Source organism: Chelonoidis abingdonii, chromosome 1 (genome assembly GCF_003597395.2).
Source record: "Chelonoidis abingdonii isolate Lonesome George chromosome 1, CheloAbing_2.0, whole genome shotgun sequence".
Taxonomy (NCBI): Eukaryota; Metazoa; Chordata; order Testudines; family Testudinidae; genus Chelonoidis; species Chelonoidis abingdonii.
Window position 1 is genome coordinate 205,511,731 of NC_133769.1, and position 18,302 is coordinate 205,530,032.

Consider the following 18,302-nt stretch of genomic DNA (forward strand, 5'->3'; position numbering starts at 1 on the left):
TGATGGCCCCAGAACCACAGGATCCTCTTATCTATTAGTGACTTTACCAGCACAGTCACTTTTGGTACAGTCATCTGTCATGGGTGTTTCACAGATTTCAATGTATATGTTGCTGAGGGTTTACTTAGCAGCTAAGGACTTCTCTGTATCCTCTGTACTGGACTGGCCTCTGTTGGCAACCTTAAAAGTGCCTCCACTGGTGGCAACATCATTACTGAGCTTGCTGCCTGGTGTATCCTCTACACCAGCGAAATCTCAGTTGGTCTGAGCGCTGAGTACACCAGTTGGAAAATCCCTCATTTGAACGAAAAATATTCTTTCTCCGCCTTTGAATCTGAGGACAGCAGGAAAGCTTCATCAACAAGATCCCTTGTCTCAGGAGATTCAGACCCACTCCTGCAGGGCAGGGGTTCTAGGGCTGATTTTGGTTATCAAAGACTGAAGACTAGGTAAGAGAGGATATGAATTTTTGGTACCCTCCTCCTTGGCTAACAACCTTCTGTGCTCATCAACACACTTGGGCTTTTTGGGACATATTCCCCGTGCTTAAAGAATTGCTTCAGCATCATAAACCAGACCCAAATCATCCTTGCCACAACATACCATGAAGGGCATATCACTCTCTCAGATGGTGCAAACATCGGAACACTGTCCTTGATCACGTTTCTTCTTCCTCTCCAAATGAGGCTGTCAGAGTCTTTGTCCAGCCTAGGTGATTATAAAACATTTCAAGATCTTATGAGGGGAGTTGCCTCAACTCTAGAGATTCCTGTTGAGGTAATCCAAGACAAACTCTCAAGCTCCTCCATACCTCTGTATCAACTAGCTTGACTACCAATTAGGCCCTGCCAAATTACTGTGGTAAACCTTAGCCTCAGTAGCTTCAACATCTAAAAGAACGGACGGGTGCTATAAGCCCCTTCTCAAGGATTTGAACAAGTTTATACCTATTTCACACCAGACTCACTGGCAGCAGCCAATAAGATAAATCTCCAGAGATGACAAAGATTGATTTTCCCCCCGGAATTAAACTTGTTTGGCAGGAAAAACTGTTCCACCTCTAGTTTGCAAATAAGAATTTACAACTACCAAGCCTTGTTGGCAAAATATGATTATATTAAATGGGACTCTGACAAAATTCACTGAGAATATTCCACAGGAAATGATAGATAAATTCAAATCCATCATTGCCGAGGGTCAAGTTGTGGCTGGAACATCTCTGCAGGCAGCACTTGGTGCAGCAGAGTTTCCACATCAGTGGATGCTTCCATAGCAATGGGAAGGTCCTCTTGACTCCACTCATCTGGAATTCTTAAGGAGGTACAAGTCATAATTGAAAACCTTCCATTCAAAGGATGCAGCTTTTTCTATGCCAAGGTTGATGAGGCACACAACATTCTCTTAAGGACTCAATGGCAACCCTGCTGTCTTTGGGAGTCTATACACCTGCTCTCAAAGGAAAACAATAAAAGCCACTGCTTTACCAAATGCCATTCCTTCTATCAACAGAACAAACAGTTGGATCCACCAAGGAAATGACATTTTCCTTGGTAGAAATGTTCCACTTCCACTGCTGTGTTGACCCATCAGCCTTCTTTGATTGATTTTTGACGGCTTGCTTAAGAGCAGAGTACCAATCCCTGCCGATCATCCCATCCCATGCCATCCCACCCCATCTCATTGGGAATCAATTATATCTGTTCTGAAAATTCTGGAACACTATCGCTATTGATCAGTGGGTTCTGAACATAATAGAGATTGGATATACTATCCAGTTCCAGTCTCCTTGTCACCCTCAAATACCTCCCCCAAACGACCCTTCTGATGAGAATGTCTTGTTAAGAGGTGTGTCTCCGGATGCAACAGAAATCCTGCATCAGTGCGAGGGAGAGAGGTTTTATTCCCAAAAAGAGAACACTGAAGTCTATCCTGGACCTAAGATGACTAAACACCTTCATCAGAAAGGTCAAGTTGAGGATCATTTGCTTCTATTACCCTATCTCTAGAGCAGAGGAGATTGATACACCACTCTCCATCCCCTGGATGCCCATTTTTGCATCATAGTTCACTCAGCCCACATAAGATATCTAACATTCCTAATGGGAGATTGCTATTACCAGTACAGAGTACTAACATTTGACCTGTTAATAGCTGCCAGACTGTTCAAAGGGCCTTGAAAGAATGGCTGCGTACCTCAGGAAGTTGGAAATCCAAGTGTTCCCATACTTAGATGACTCGCTGATTTGTGCAAAGTCTCAACAGGTAGCAGACGTCATCCAGCAGATACTGCTGCTTTTGCTTGATTAAGTCGGAAAAGAAAGACCAGTAACTACTGACCACGGTACAAAAAATAGGGTTCATTGTGGTCATTATAGACTTTGACAACAATGTATGCACACATGTCCAGGCTAATCCAGAATATATCTGACTACTGGCCTGTATGGCATACTGTACCTTTATGACTCAGCATGCCAGACTTTACCTGTCCTGTATGCAAAAGTGACTGAAGTCTGTATATCAGACAAGCAAACATCATCTGGACATGTTGGTTCCTGTTATGAGTAGAGGTGGATGGACCTGACAAAAGTCTGCAAAGGGTTTCCATTCTTCCCCCACTAGTTCTATAAAAGACACTGATGATCGATGCATCCATGTTGGGCAGGGGGCCTCATCTTGGATGACTTGCAAATGCAGTGGTTGTGGACACCTTGAGAAACAACTCTTCTCATAAACATGCTAGCGTTAAGAACCAGTCATCAAGCTTATGTGATCTTTCTACCAGCCATAAGTCATAACAGGCAACATTAGCATGTTTTACTTAAACAAGCAGAGTGGAATCAGATCCATTCTGCTGTGTCAAGAGGTACCCCAACTGTAGAACTTTTTACATATTCCATAAAGTTGCCCTGAAGAAGATTGATCTTCCAGGAATACACAGTGTACTGTTAGATCAACTCAGCAGAAAGTTTGTGGGCAACACGAAGTGTTGTCCATAAAAGATGTGACTCAATAGATATTCATCGAATGGGGTTCCCCTACTATGAACTGGTTCACTATCAGGTGTACAGGAAATCTCATCGCTTCTGCCCCAGAGAGCGTCAGAGTCCAGAGACTACTTTGGATGCATTCCTGATCCTGTGATCCATGGATCTTCTCTACACCACACTTCTTCCATTTCCACCCACACCAAGTGTTGTTGTTATGTCTAAATGGGACAGATGAGAGTGATGCCTTTGGGATTTTGGTCCATTTTATTCAGTGACATTTTGGAAAGCTGTGACCTGTGATTTGCACTTTACACCTCTTATGGTTAGTTAAATCATGCAGGAATTGTTGGTTAAAATTGTTAATACTGCCCTCTGGAAAGGCAAGTGAGCACTTCCCTCAAGAATTACAACTTGACTCAAGAAACTATTTCTAGATGCTAGTAATCTTGCCTAATCTTTTCTTACCTTTACCCCATTCTCTCTTCCCCAGAAAAGGGAATTACTTTTTTTTCTCTCTTAGCTGAATGATTACAGATATCTTAGACATTTTAATTTTTAATAACGAGAAAGTATAACCCTGTTTTGGAGAGGCAGTCTGCATGTGTTTCTCCTAGACCTGGGAGATGCTGTAAGATATTCATGTAATAAAAATCCCTTATGATCACGTTGTTACAGCTCCATAGCTCACATGCTATGCAGATCCATACTTGGCATCCCTTCCCATTTTTCACTTTACTACATTCTTGTCACTCACTTCCTTTCCTTTCTGTGAATGTCCCTTCTTTGTTTGTTCTTATTTCACCTCCTTGTGTAATCATTTCAGTCAGATTGATGAGGTGTTAAGTGAATATTGTTTTCGATAAATAACTATAATCAGAAAATATTGCTAACTAGCACCTATTTTAATAAATATGTTGGAAGTTGATCCTATAAGGTACTTGAAGCACCTTATGTAATAATTTGTTGTATTTTTGCATTTGTCAGTTATCACATTGAATATGTACTTCTAATGTAAAATTATTTTCTTCCCTCTTTTAGTGCATTTGAAACGCCACTTTATGTTCCGAAACCATCTCTGTTTAGTTTTCGAAATGCTGTCCTACAACCTCTATGACCTGTTGCGGAACACCAACTTCAGAGGTGTCTCACTGAACCTGACACGAAAGTTTGCACAGCAGATGTGCACTGCACTGCTTTTCCTTGCGACTCCTGAACTTAGTATCATTCACTGTGACCTAAAACCTGAGAATATCCTGCTCTGTAACCCCAAACGAAGCGCTATCAAGATTGTTGATTTTGGCAGTTCTTGCCAACTTGGGCAGAGGGTGGGTGTTACATAAATGTTAATGTTTTGTCTGATTAGAAGCTTGAGGAACATTTAAAAATGAGATTAAGCAATCCTAACTCTTTCTCATTGCCAATTTCAGCTTTACTTATGTTGATTAATATTAAACACTCATTTGTTTTTATGATGTGGCAACATAAGGGTGCATATGAAAAATATCTTTAACAAATTCCCAGTTAATTTTCTTGTCGCTATTTCATAGTGCAAAAGACATCTACGTTTAACAGTTGTAGCTTAATATAGTACAAGGGTAACAAATTAAATATTTTCATTAGTATTTTCTTCTTCTGTATTTGTAATTCCTTTTTTGATGTTAAGGTATTGCTTGGTATGGGTAAGTGAAAACATTCAAGATATTTGTTGATAGTAACATTAGAATAGTTGGCTTTTAAATACAAGGCCAACCAGATTGAGGGTATGGCTACACTTGAAACTTCGGCAGCGCTTTGAAGTGCGAGTGTGGTCGCAGCGCCAGCGCTGGGAGAGAACTCTCCCAGCGCTGCACGTACTCCACATCCTCTACGAGTGTAGCTTGTAGCGCTGGGAGCCGTGCTCCCAGCGCTGCGGCACTGTTTACACTGAGGCTTTACAGCGCTGTATCTTGCAGCGCTCAGGGGGGTGTTTTTTTCACACCCTTGAGCCCGAAAGTTGCAGTGCTGTAAAGCGCCAGTGTAGCCATGGCCTGAGAGCTTTGAGGTAACTTTCTTTTTAATTTTTTTTTTTTAAAAGAGAACACCATTTCCATAACATTAATCTTTTGTCATAAAGTGTGTTCATTGTTAGGAATAGAAGAAAATACATGGTAGACTGCGAATACTGGGTAGCTCAGGGGACTGCTGATGGTGTGTGTAACTTCTAACATCTACTTCGCTAGCTGAAATTCAGTTCCAGGGTGAAAAACTTGAGACACTGTCATCTGATGGTTGTCCAGTGGTTCAGTCCACATCACAAAATCCGCCACCAAAATTACCACTAATTGGCCATGTTCTTGACAGTCTCTCCCAAGACAGAAAATTGAATGGGTTTAATGACTAAGGCCTCAATTCTGCAAACTTTAAGCATATGAGTAACTTTACTCATATGAGTAGTTGCATTTACTTCAATAGGATTATTAGAGTAAGTAAAATTATGTATGCATTTAAGTGTTTGCGGAATAGGGGCCTGAATTACCTTATGTCCTAGAGATGGTTCCTTTAGATTAGAATAGAGGCACATTGCTTGGGCAGCAAAGGAAAACTTAGGGCTTGGCTACACTTGCAAGTTAGAGCGTATTAAAGCAGCCCCAGGCGCCCTAACTCACGATCTCTCCACACTGGCAAGGCACTTAGAACACCTGGACTCTGCGGCTGGAGCATTCCTGGTAATCCACCTCCATGAGAAGCATAATGCTTGCTGCACCTCAGCTGAAATGCCCCAGCATCAGTGTGAATGAGGTGTTGCATTACTGCACTTTGATCAGTCTCCGGAAATGTCCCTTAATCTCCTTAAGTCAAGTGACCGCTCTTGTCATTGTTTTGAACTTGGCTGTAGGAATGCGGATATGTCCTTTCAAAGCTCCGTTTTTGCTAGCTGGCATGCTTCTGTGCTCCGGGACAAAGCAAGCCATTAGTGTGGAATGCTGCTTGCTATGAGTGAGAGAGAGAGAGAGAGAGAGAGAGAGGGAGGCAGGGGGATCTGTTGCTGTCTGAACTTATAAGACAGCATGCTGACATGCTCTCAGCCCCCCAAAAACCCACTCTCTCTCTCCCCTACATACACACAACACACTCTACCCCACTCTTCCATTTGAAAAGCATGCTGCAGCCACTTGCATGCTGGCATAGCTACCACAATGCACTGCTTTCTGTGGTGTTGCAAGAGCTGCTAATGTGGCCATGCCAGTGTGCTTGAATCTGACAGTGTGAACACCCTGCAGCGCTTTCTCTACTGCGCTCTCCGAGGGCTGGTTTAACTCTCAGCGCTCTACATGTGCAAGTGTAGCCATGCCCTTAGATTGCCATGATTTATGCCGTATGTGTTTTGAGGATAAATAGATTACTTCAGTATTCAGGGCTATCTGGCACCTTCAATGAGTACTAATGTCAAAAAAAAAATGGATTAAACCATTTACTGTAATTGTAGATAAATACATAAATGTTATTTTAGCAGATGCCAAAAGCTTCTCCCTTCCTGAGGAAGAATTAGACTCTCCACCTAGTTTAGTTTTTAATGGCAGTCTGCTCATAGATATTATTTCAAGATACATGGAGCATGTTTATTGCATCCCAATATATCCTAGTGTGCAGAAAGGTTCTTCACTGTCTGAATGGCATTCAGTCAGTGAAGAAACATCTCACTATACATAAGTATCGGAGTAGCTGTTTTAGTCTGTATCCAGAAAAACACCAAGGAGTCTGGTGGCACCTTAAAGACAGATTTATTTGAGCATAAGCTTTTGTGGGTAAACTCTTCCCCCCCCCCCCCATTTCTTCAGATGCAAGCATACATACCTACTGTACATAGTAACCTTTCCCTGCCTGACCGCTCTAAAACAGGGGTGTCAGTCATACAGATGACTAGGAATCCTGTAGAAAGAAATTTTCAAAAGCATCTAAGTGACTTGGGAGCTTAAGTCTCATTGAAAGCCAATGGGACTTGGGCTCCTAAGGGCCTGAACACTTTTGAACATGGAATTTAGGCTTGCAAGTCACTTAGGCATTTCTGAAATTTTACTTGTAAAGAGTAAGAATACTATCCCCTTTTCTTTGCAACAGTTGAGTGTTGGGAGGAGCGTGAAGAGGGATGTTCCCCACCCCCAGCGGGTACCGAACAGAAATCTGAATAGGATATTCAGAGGAGGCTATTAGACTGAATTGGGAGAAATCCTATTTTTTCTTAAAGATTAATTTAAATAAACGAAGGATCACTTTGAGTAAAGTCCTATTTTTAAAGATGTGTAGCAGATGTTAGGGCTCAGGAGAGTTCTAGTATTAAGTATTGGTATGTAAATATCTGAGACTTCAAGTACAAGTTCTGATTGATTTTTATGTTTATTATTATATTTCCCGACTTCCCTTTTCATCCTCCCCAACCTCAAAAATACTTTTCTGTGGTAAAGTTCTAGTAAGTCACTAATGTCTAAATCAACACAGGGCTTTTCAGAAGTTATTCATTATCTTTCTATGTGTTTATTCCAGATATACCAATATATCCAGAGTCGTTTTTATAGATCTCCAGAGGTGCTACTGGGAATGCCTTATGACCTTGCAATTGACATGTGGTCCCTTGGGTGTATTTTAGTAGAAATGCACACTGGAGAACCTCTCTTCAGTGGAGCAAACGAGGTGTGTAAATTCCCAATGGTAGAAATGATCTTATTCTTCATTCTTTCTAATCAGGAGTTTGATCTAATCAATTGTAAGGCACACATAGAGGAAGTCTGTTTAATTGTTTAAGAATTGGCATCAACTTGGCAGTAGGAATATCTTTTGATAGGAGTCTAAAGTATAGATTGCTTATATCAAATTGTAATGTATTGATTTCTGCAAATGTTGATACTTGGACTTATTTGTGTATTTGCTTCTTACATAAGAATTAATATTCTCAAATGTTACAGCTGGTTTGTAACTCAACAGCTTTTTTAGATAGTTCTAGTTTTCTTCCCACATGTCTACCTAGAATTTTAGATTTCATCTTATTGTCAAATTATCTACTACATTTGTTTTTGTAACTATTCTTTCTTTTGAACCAGGTGGATCAAATGAATAAAATAGTGGAAGTTCTGGGTATAGCACCTGCTCACATTCTTGACCAAGCACCAAAAGCAAGAAAGTTCTTTGAAAAGTTGCCAGATGGCACTTGGAACTTAAAGAAGACCAAAGATGGAAAAAGGGTAGGTTAGATATCATAGATAAGGGTTGGAGTGTGTTCTAAATAAGTTTCTGTGGTAACTATTGTACTGATTAAAAATGTTTGTTCTTCTGAAGACTTTAATTTTAACGCTATTTAATATTCAGTATGATAGAATTGATTTGAAAATTAAATCTATTAATGTTCTCAGTACTGACAAATAACTCCTGACTTTCATTTGATTGATTTTCTTTTATGATTTATTTAAACAGTGATAATGTAAAGTCTAGCTTATAACTTGAATGACAATCAACTGCTAACTTCTCAACAGGAGTACAAACCACCAGGAACTCGTAAACTTCACAATATACTTGGAGTTGAAACAGGGGGACCAGGCGGACGGCGTGCTGGGGAATCGGGTCATACTGTAGCTGACTACTTGAAGTTCAAAGACCTCATCTTAAGGATGCTTGATTATGACCCCAAAACCCGAATTCAACCTTATTATGCCCTGCAGCACAGTTTCTTTAAGAAAACAGCAGATGAAGGTACAAATACAAGTAACAGTGTGTCTACAAGTCCTGCCATGGAGCAATCCCAGTCTTCAGGAACCACCTCTAGCACATCTTCAAGCTCAGGTACATGTCTCATTAGTAAATTGTCAAGACAGTATTATTTTAAAGAGAAAATATTATTAAAAATTTCAAGTCAGCAATTTTTCCATATAAATGTCTTCATTTTTTCACTTCTGAAAGCCTGTCTTTTTAAAAACAAAAACATTTAAAAATTCATAATAGATTTCCACTACAACCTATAACTTAAAAATCCAGTAGAATTTTTTTCATCTCGACCTATTTCTGCTTTATAAGGAATAAATTGCTTCAAGATCAAAGCCTAAGACTATGTTCTTAACATAGTTGGTCTATGGAATGCTGTAAATATTGCTGCTGTTCTATTATTGCTTGTATTATGATTCTTATAGGTGGATCTTCTGGGACAAGCAACAGTGGAAGGGCTCGATCAGACCCTACACATCAACATCGACACAGTGGTGGACACTTCACTGCTGCTGTCCAAGCTATGGACTGTGAAACACACAGTCCACAGGTATGCTCTTGAACAGAGCTTCTCCCTGATGCATTTATAAAACTGCAATTGCTTTTATATTTTGAGAAGATTGAATCCATAAACTATCCTGTAATGTCAAGATTTATGCTAATTAACACTTCAAAGTGATGAAAAAGGTGGGGTAGGCATGGAACTGGCAGTTGGAAGACTTGGATTTTGCTAGTCCCAGTTCTTCCACAGATAATCGTTTTTGAATATCTTGGGTAAGTCATTTTGGCCAAAATAGACCGGCAGCCTTAATAATTTGGCTGAGTACTGAGGAATCCTGCAGCTATAAGGGGGAAGAATCCCTCACTCCCTAACTATGGAGTGCCAGCAACAGAGAGCCTCTAGGGCTTCTGCAGCTTTTCTTCCATTTCCCTGTTAAGGACCAGAGTATTCAAATAGTCATAAATCTTTCAGTCCATCCCAAAGAGCAGTTTGAACATAGACTTTATGACCAGAAGGGACCATCGTGATCATCTAATTTGTAGAATCTCACCCACCCACTCCTGTAATAGACCTATAACCTCTGGCTGAGTTGCTGAAATCCTCAAATCATGATTTAAAGACTTAAAGTTACAGACAATCCACCATTTACTCTAGTTTAAACCTGCAAGTGACCAATGCTGCCCCGCCCCCAGTGTTCCTTGCCAATCTGACCGAGGGGAAAATTCCTTCCCCACCCCAAAAATGGTGATCAGTTAGACCCTGAGCATCTGGACAAGACCCACCAGCCTGACAGCTGGGAAAGAATTCTCTGTAGTAACTCAGAGCCCTCCCCATCTAGCGTCTCATCATCAGCTGTTGAAGATATTTGCTGCTATCAGTCACAGATTGGCAATATGCCATTGTACACGGTCTCATCATACTATACGCTCCATAAACTTATCAAGCTCAGTCTTGAAGCCAGTTAGGTTTTTTGCCCCTACTACTCCCATTGGAAGGCTGTTCCAGAACTTCACTCCTCTGATGGTTAGAAGCGGTCCACAAATTTAATCTAATGTTGATTGCCAGTTTATATCCATTTGTTCTTGTGTCCACATTAGTGCTTAACTTAAATAACTCCTCTCCCTCCCTGGTATTTATCCCTCTGATGTATTTATAGAGAGCAGTCATCTCTTCCCTCAACCTTCTTTTGGTTAGGCTAAACAAGCCAAGCTCGTTGAGTCTCCTCTCATAAGGTAGGTTTTCCATTCCTCGGATCATCCTAGTAGTCCTTCTCTGCACCTGTTCCAGTTTGAATTCATCTTTCTTAAACCTGGAAGATCAGCACTGCACACAATATTCCAGTTGAGGTCTCACCAGTACCTTGTATAATGGTATTACCACTTCTGTTTTTCTACTGGAAACACCTTGCCTGATGCATCCTTGGACTGCATTAACTTTTTTCACAGCGTCACAGTGGCGGCTTGTAGTCATCTCGTGATTAACTGATACACCCAGCTAGCTCTTTCTCCTTCTCTGTTGCTTCCAACTGAAAAGTCCCCAGCTTACAGCAAACATTTTTGTTGTTAGTCTGTAAGTGCATGACCTTGCACTATTAAATTTCATGACATTTTTATTACTCCAGTTTTCAAAGTCATCCAGATCTTCTTGTAAGATATTCCGATCCTCTTCTGTATTGGCAATATCTCCCAACTTTGTGTCATCCACAGTCTTTATTAACACACTCCTGCTTTTTGTGCCAAGGTCACAACAGTATTGCAGAGAACCCACACAGAGCTTGCAGTGGCAGGGTCTTTCCCCAGGTAAACCCGTGGTTCAGTTTCTCTCTTTATCCCCATTTGACATTAATCTTTCTAAGACATATTAATGTTCTTGAAGGAAAGCCACTATTCAAGTGCAAAGTAGTAGTAGTATTTTTTGTGGCTTTTATTATTCGTTGAACTATGGTCTTGGTTAAAAATATAAATGAGTATATATCTGCTTGATTTACTGATAAAAGAATAAAACTAAAATGTAGTAGTTATTGGCCATTGCTGTTCATCACTTTGCAACATAAAGCTAGTGGAAAAACAGAGCTTCTCAGTATTGCCATCGCTATTATAAAAGGAGTAAATGTACTTCTTCCCAGGTGAGGGGAATAATTATGAAAATAAATTTATGAAATCAGTTTTATTAGCTAATATTTTGGTAGGATTGTTAATACTTTTCTGATGCTATTGGGATCTCAACGCAAACTTCAAACTACTTGTCTAATAATATTACAGTAAAAGCTGTTTTATCTGGCACTTCACCAACCGGAAAGCTCTATAAAGCAGCCAGGACAGGTTGTCGCTTGCGGGGAACTGCCCGAGGTGATGGGCCACCGCACTCCCTCCCGTGCCCCAACCCACTGCCTTGAGCTCCCTCTCACACCCCAGCTTCCTCCCAGAGCTCATTCCCCACACCTGCTCCTGTTCCCCAACCCCCAGCCCCGCACTCCCTCCCACACCCAAACTCCCTCCCTCTGAGTTAATTGGCATTTTTCACTTACCGACATTCCCCATTCCTCTGACATGCCAGATAAAACAGCTTTTACTGAACTAATAATTCGTTTTTCAGTATTAGAGGCCGCAATCAGAAATCAGGGTCCTGTTGTGCTAGGTATTATGTAAACACATACTTATTGATTACTACCATTAAACAATGCTGCCTCTGAATTTGCTTTTTACAACTTTTGCAGTAGGTCACATAATTAGAATTTGTTTCCTTGAGTGTATCAGCAATATTAAAACCAAAGTTTCTGTCCTAGTTTTTCTTTTCCAAAGATGCATTTAGAAAAGAGTATTAGAAATATTTCTAGCTTTGTACTTTTATCAGTTTTTATACTACTTAAAATTTAGTTTTATTTTTTACATTTAGTGAGTAAATTTTAATGGTTTTTAAGCTCTTTGTATAAATGGCGTATAAAACATATTTGATTAAACTTTTTATTTCTTAAACTACTGTCATAGGTTCGACAGCAGTTTCCTCCTCCACTTGGTTGGACAAGCACTGAAGCTCCTACACAGGTCACCGTTGAAACCCATCCAGTTCAAGAAACCACCTTTCATGTAACCCCTCAGCAACAGAATGCATTACATCACCACCATGGGAATAACTCCCACCATCACCACCCCCACCCCCACCACCATCATCATGGACAGCAAGCCTTGGGTAGCCGGACCAGGCCAAGGGTCTACAATTCTCCAACAAATAGCTCCTCCACCCAGGATTCTATGGAGGTGGGCCATAGTCACCACTCCATGACATCTCTGTCTTCCTCAACTACTTCTTCCTCTACATCTTCCTCCTCTACTGGTAACCAAGGCAATCAAGTCTATCAGAACCGCCCAGTGGCTGCTAATACCTTGGACTTCGGACAAAATGGAGCTATAGACATGAATTTAACAGTCTATTCTAATCCGCGCCAAGAGACTGGCATAGCTGGACATCCAACATACCAGTTTTCTGCTAATACAGGTCCTGCTCATTACATGACTGAAGGACACCTTGCAATGAGGCAAGGAATTGATAGAGAAGAGTCTCCCATGACAGGAGTTTGTGTTCAGCAAAGTCCTGTGGCTAGCTCGTGACTAAACTGAAACTAAGTTTGTTTCTTGTGTGTTTTTATAGAAGTGGTGTTTTTCCAAAAACAAAGTGCAAAGCTGCTTGAATCAGGAGGAGATAAACTCACTGAACCGCTACAGGAGGGCAAAGCTGACTATTTTTTTAAACTTGAAAAGATTGCAAAGGGACAATGAAAGTTTTTTAAGAGCCATGTCCAAACCCACCTTAATGGATAGCTTAGAGGTGTTGTCTCACCTTTTGCTTCCCCCTTCCTCCCATTTTAACTTGCCACAACCTAGTCATAGATTTTTTTTTTTTTTGTCTCATTCAACAGGGGTTAATGTTCAAGTGTTGGTCTTAGTTGCAGATTATTTTTTTTTTAAAAGCACTGCACATGATTTACATAAAAGGACCCTTTGAGGTTGGTGGGGAGGGATTGAGTAATATGGGTTTTTTAAGTTCCCCAAATACACATGGGCACAGAAATGCAGTACTGTAAGGAAGAGGGACCTTCAGATTACACTATATATAATATTCAGCTGTAAAAAGGGACAGTTGTAAAGGAGTATGTAAGGCACAGTAAGCATGCTAAGTGGCGGTGATCAGAACTCTCCTTATCTGAATCTACTGAGGATCAAAGCAGCAATTATAATGAGATTCTGTGTGTCTCATATTTTAGAGACCACAGTCAGCTAGTATTGGAATATGACTGGTCTCATAACTAAGGTGCACTGAGAAGCAATCAGCAGGTTGGTCCTGGCCAGTCTTGGGGAGGTCTTAAGTGGTGGTCTTTGAGATAACCTTTGGCCTTATGGATTTGGACTCTTAAGTTAGAAGAGCCTACCATTTCAGATGCAATCACTTTTGGACATGCTTTTGCAGACAGTCCTTAATGCTGAAAACAGAGAATGGGTAATTCAAGAGGCCTTTCTTTTAAAATAGACTTTTGTGACCCACTTATTGTAAGGTATTGCAAGGTCACTTTGCGTGTGTCATAAAGTTGACTTCCTTATTGGTTGAAGGTCACAGAGGTAGTGGTTTGCGTTTGATGGAAATAGCTACAACTGTGTCCCTTCCTGCTTTTTTACTTTTTACTTTTGCTTTTTCTCGGCACGTGGTTTCTCCACCATTACTTCTGCACAAAGATGTCTTCTGTTCATTCTGAACATTTTAAAAAAATGCAGAATTTTATGTGACTGCTTTTTTGCCTCACAATTATGCTGTGAATTTTACAAAAATTTATTTTCTTTTTTGATAATTTATTGTACCAAAGCTGTTTTTTAGCACATAGATGTCTGTAACCAATAATGTAGCAGTTCTGCACTTTGACACAAGGTGTAATTAGACCATTTTTAAATGTCAGTTGAAAATTATGGCTGTACTATTGCTTAAACAAAACTGGAACTGTTGTTGAATTCATAGCCAATACATTTACAGCAATCTGTGTACTGAACATAATAGATTGACATCTAATTCAAGACTATAACATCTGTTACATTATAAATGTGTTCAGGCTTCTGAAAGTAAAAGGGACACTAGATTCAGAAGCTATGAAACCAGCAGTTGATTTTTGTATTCCTTATTAGCATAAATGTAAACTTGAAGGCAAGACCTTGATTGCATGAACAGGTCCAAAATAATAGTATGAGTAAAGCAAAAAGCTCATGAGAGACCTGAAGTTAGCAGGCTGTATTTAACAGGTGCCTAATTTTTGGGTTATGCTGCCTTAATATAACACAGTCAGCTTGGCAGTTGCTAATTTATGGGCCCACATGAAGATTTATAAATATTATGAATAAAAACCCAGTGAATTGAAGTGGAAAAATAAGGGTAATTCAGCAATTATCCATCCCAGAACATTGTTTGCCCGTTAGATATTACAGAAGCAGTGATCTACCTCTGCCAGTAAGCCCTTTAAAAACGTAGTTCAGCAGAAGAATATTGCATCCTTATACTGGTCAATTCCATGTGGCTGGCTGGGTCAGGTTTTTTTGGACAAAAGTTTTTTTTTGTTATACTTAACAATGGCAACACAGCAGCTGAATACTGTATAAATGCAAATGAGTACTTGGGGGTTGTCAGTTTTTGTAAATCACAATTTTTCTATCACGGGATCCATGTTTCTTTTGTATTGACATGTCAAGCCTGTAAATTAAAGTATTTTTGAACTCAGTAGTTCAGAAAAGTTTACAGCGATTGAAATGCGGTCATCTTAGAAACAGAGCACTGAGTTTAGCAATATAAAAAGGAATCCAGTACTTACTGCTGTCTAGAAATATAAGGGTAATATAAAATATGGGTAGTTTTTCCTGTGTTAGTTGCCACATTTTAGCAAGCACCAAAAATTAAAGCCGTTTAAAAAAATATTTACATAAAGAAAAATCATAAAATCCAATGCTTCTGCATACTGTGTTATGTTACAGTCCAGTTTTGTGTGCTTTACTACACAGTTTGGTTACAGGACTTCTGTGCATTGTAAACATAAACAGCATGGAAAAGGTTAAATACCTGTGTTCAGATTGTAAGATCTAGTCCAGACTTGCTGTGTATATTGTAACGTTAAATGAAAAAGACAAGCCCTTTGTATTATAGTCATGCAGTCTTATGTATGATAAACAGTTGAATAATTTGTCCTCAGACTCTTTACTGTGCTTTTTAAAAAAGTAATTTAAGAGAAAAATGTAAACATAGTAATATCTTCCTATGCAATTAACCTACTCCAAACCTTGGTTTGGTAGGTATAACTATAGTAAAATATGTAAATATAGATACATTGACACAGACTTTTAAAAAAATTACAGAAGTAAAAGTTGGAGGCGTAACAGATCATTTTGAGTTTTTAATTGAAACAGCAAGGTATATATCATCGATGTATAAACACTGACGCATTTTGATTCTGCTTGATTCCAATTGACACATAATATTGTTTTTAATTTCAGAATTGTTTATATTCTCATCCACTAGTTTCAGAATATTACAGAGATCGTCTTACATGCACTTTAGAGTTCCTACTATTATGATCAATTGATAGATTTCAAGGCCAGATGGGTCATTATAGTGATCTAGTCTGACCTCCTACATAACACTGGGCATAGAATTTTACCTGGTATTTCCTGCATCAAGCCCATATCGTTTGGTTGAGTTAGCACATATGTTTTAGAAAAACATCCGATCTTGATTTAGAGGTTTCAGGAGATGAAAAATCCACATCTCTTGGTAAGAAGTTCAGTGGTTAATTATCCACACTTAAAAATTATTCCCCTGGCTCCTAGTTTAAATGTATCAAGCTTCAACTTCCAGTATTGGGATATTGTTATGCCTTTGCTTACTAGGTGAGAGCCATCTAGTTTCAGACATCTTCCCTGTAAAGAGTGAGCAAGTCACTTCTTAACCTTCTCTTCAATAAGCTGCCTTGATCAGGCCCCTTAAGTCTGTATCTGCAAAGCATGTTTTCCAGACCTCAAATTATTCATGTCTCTCTTCTCTGAACTTCCTTCAATTTTTAACATTCATTTTAAAGTGTGGATACCAAAACTAGACACAGTGTTCCAGTTATGGAATAATGCCATATACAGAGTAGTATCAGTTTACTCCTATCTGTTTTTACCTATTCCTGTTTATCCATCCAAGGACTGCATTTTAGGCTTTTTAGCCACAGCATTGCACTGGAAACTGTTTAGTTGGTTATCCACAATGACTCATAAGTTGTTTTCAACTTGCTGCTTTCCAGGATGCAGTCAACCATCCTGTAAGTATGACCTTATATTCGTTACTAGAGTATGGCTTTGCATTTGACTATTTTAAAATGTATGATGTTTGAATGTTCCTGGTTTACAAAACAATCCAGATCTGTAGAAGTGACCTGTCCTTTTTATTTACAACACCACCAATTTTTGTGTGGTTTGCAAACTTTATCAGCAATGATCTTATCTTCTTCCAGATAACGGATAAAAACGCTGAAATAACTTTTTAGCTGAAAGCCAACCCTGTTGAATCTCTCTAGAAACACTCAGTTGTTGATTTCCCCATTAACTGTTACATTGAGATATATTGGTTAGCTGGTTTTTAATCCATTTAATATGTGCTGTATTGATTTTGCATAATGCTATTATTTTAATCAGAATGTGGTATAACACTTTGAGGTAGCATGGAAATATCTACATTTCCAAAATAACCAGATAACTCGTAAAGTGAAATTGTATATGATTATAAATCTAGCTTGCATGCAAAATTTATAAGATCAGTATCACCAGTTTCTTATATATGATTCAGCATGTCAGTGTGGTAAGATGTATCCTGATGTAGAGGTGCACATCAGAATATTAGAATTCTACAGAATATTATGGTTGCCAGGCAAACACACATACATATCTGCTCTATTAGGATTATAGGTGTTCTGTGCACACCGTTTGATTGGGTCCTGTTGAATCACCCCATTGTTGGGTATATCAAGCAATTTCTAATGATCTTTAGAAATGGGGATTTGTTGTCCACCTGATGCTTACCTTTAATTTCCTAATTTTTCCAACTTTTTTTATTAACCTGCTGAGGGCAGTTGTTAATTTCCATAGCATTTCTCCAAGAGAATGGTATCAAATATGCAGCCCCCCCCCCCCCAATCTAAGATTATATGTGATTTCTTGAACGAATAATATTGTACATAGATTTATTATGAAGTACTAATATGGACAATACTGCATAAGACACAAACACAGTATCTGCCCTAGAGAGGTGAATGACAAATACAGATGTGATACACTGGGTAAGCTAGAGGAAGGTGTACATACAAATATAAATTACAACTCCCACTTTTCCAAGGACAGCGTAGAGAGAACAATCTAACTCATCGGGGTTTGTGCTCATGGATCTCAGAAAAGAAATGAGTCATTAGGAGAGATTTGAATTGGTGGGTTGGGGCCTAGCACAATTGAATTAAAGAGAAAATCTATGTGTAGTGGGCAAATCTGGAGGGTATGAAGGTGTGGAGGGGGGAAGTTGTGAGTGAGGCTGGTATAGTTGGTCGAGTGATAGGTTTGAGAGGCAATAAAACAAGGAATCAGGTAAGAGATTAGGGTAGAGTGGAATTGTGTAGATCTTGAGAATGAGAGGTTTAATTAGATTGATCCTGGGAGATCTAGTGAAGGGATTTGAAGAGGTAATGGTGTGGTCGGATTGGATCAGGAAGATCATTTGAACAGTTGTACTTTGGATTGGCTGGATGGAAGCAATATGGGTCTCAGGGAAGCCAGAGAAGAGGAAATTCCAGTAATAAAAATGGGAGATAACTAGGGCATAGATAAATGTTTTGGCTGTTGTGACAGGATTGATTTTCAATATGTTATGGAGGAGGAAGAAGTGGCAAGACTTAGCAATAGTCCTAATATGCAGGATAAAGAAGAGAGGAAATGAAAGATAGTCACAGATATTTGTGACTGTGGATGAAAGTGTTGTAACTGAGAAAGGAAAAAGTGGAGAAGAGGGCTTGGTTTGAGCCTTTTAAA

At 39.4% G+C, this 18,302-nt stretch overlaps 1 protein-coding gene across 6 annotated transcripts in view; it reads left to right on the plus strand.

Annotated features, from left to right (window-relative positions):
- DYRK1A (dual specificity tyrosine phosphorylation regulated kinase 1A) overlaps window positions 1–15,433 on the plus strand; it is a 146,639-nt gene extending 131,206 nt beyond the window's left edge. For all 6 annotated transcript variants that reach the window (XM_075073735.1, XM_032797133.2, XM_075073738.1 and 3 more), the window contains 6 exons: window positions 4,026–4,312; window positions 7,509–7,655; window positions 8,063–8,203; window positions 8,492–8,798; window positions 9,143–9,267; window positions 12,207–15,433. In XM_075073735.1, the coding sequence (XP_074929836.1) occupies window positions 4,026–4,312; window positions 7,509–7,655; window positions 8,063–8,203; window positions 8,492–8,798; window positions 9,143–9,267; window positions 12,207–12,827 (1,628 nt within the window). In that variant the 3' untranslated portion in view covers window positions 12,828–15,433. The remainder of the gene's footprint in view (window positions 1–4,025; window positions 4,313–7,508; window positions 7,656–8,062; window positions 8,204–8,491; window positions 8,799–9,142; window positions 9,268–12,206) is intronic.
- The last annotated feature ends 2,869 nt before the right edge of the window (window positions 15,434–18,302 follow it).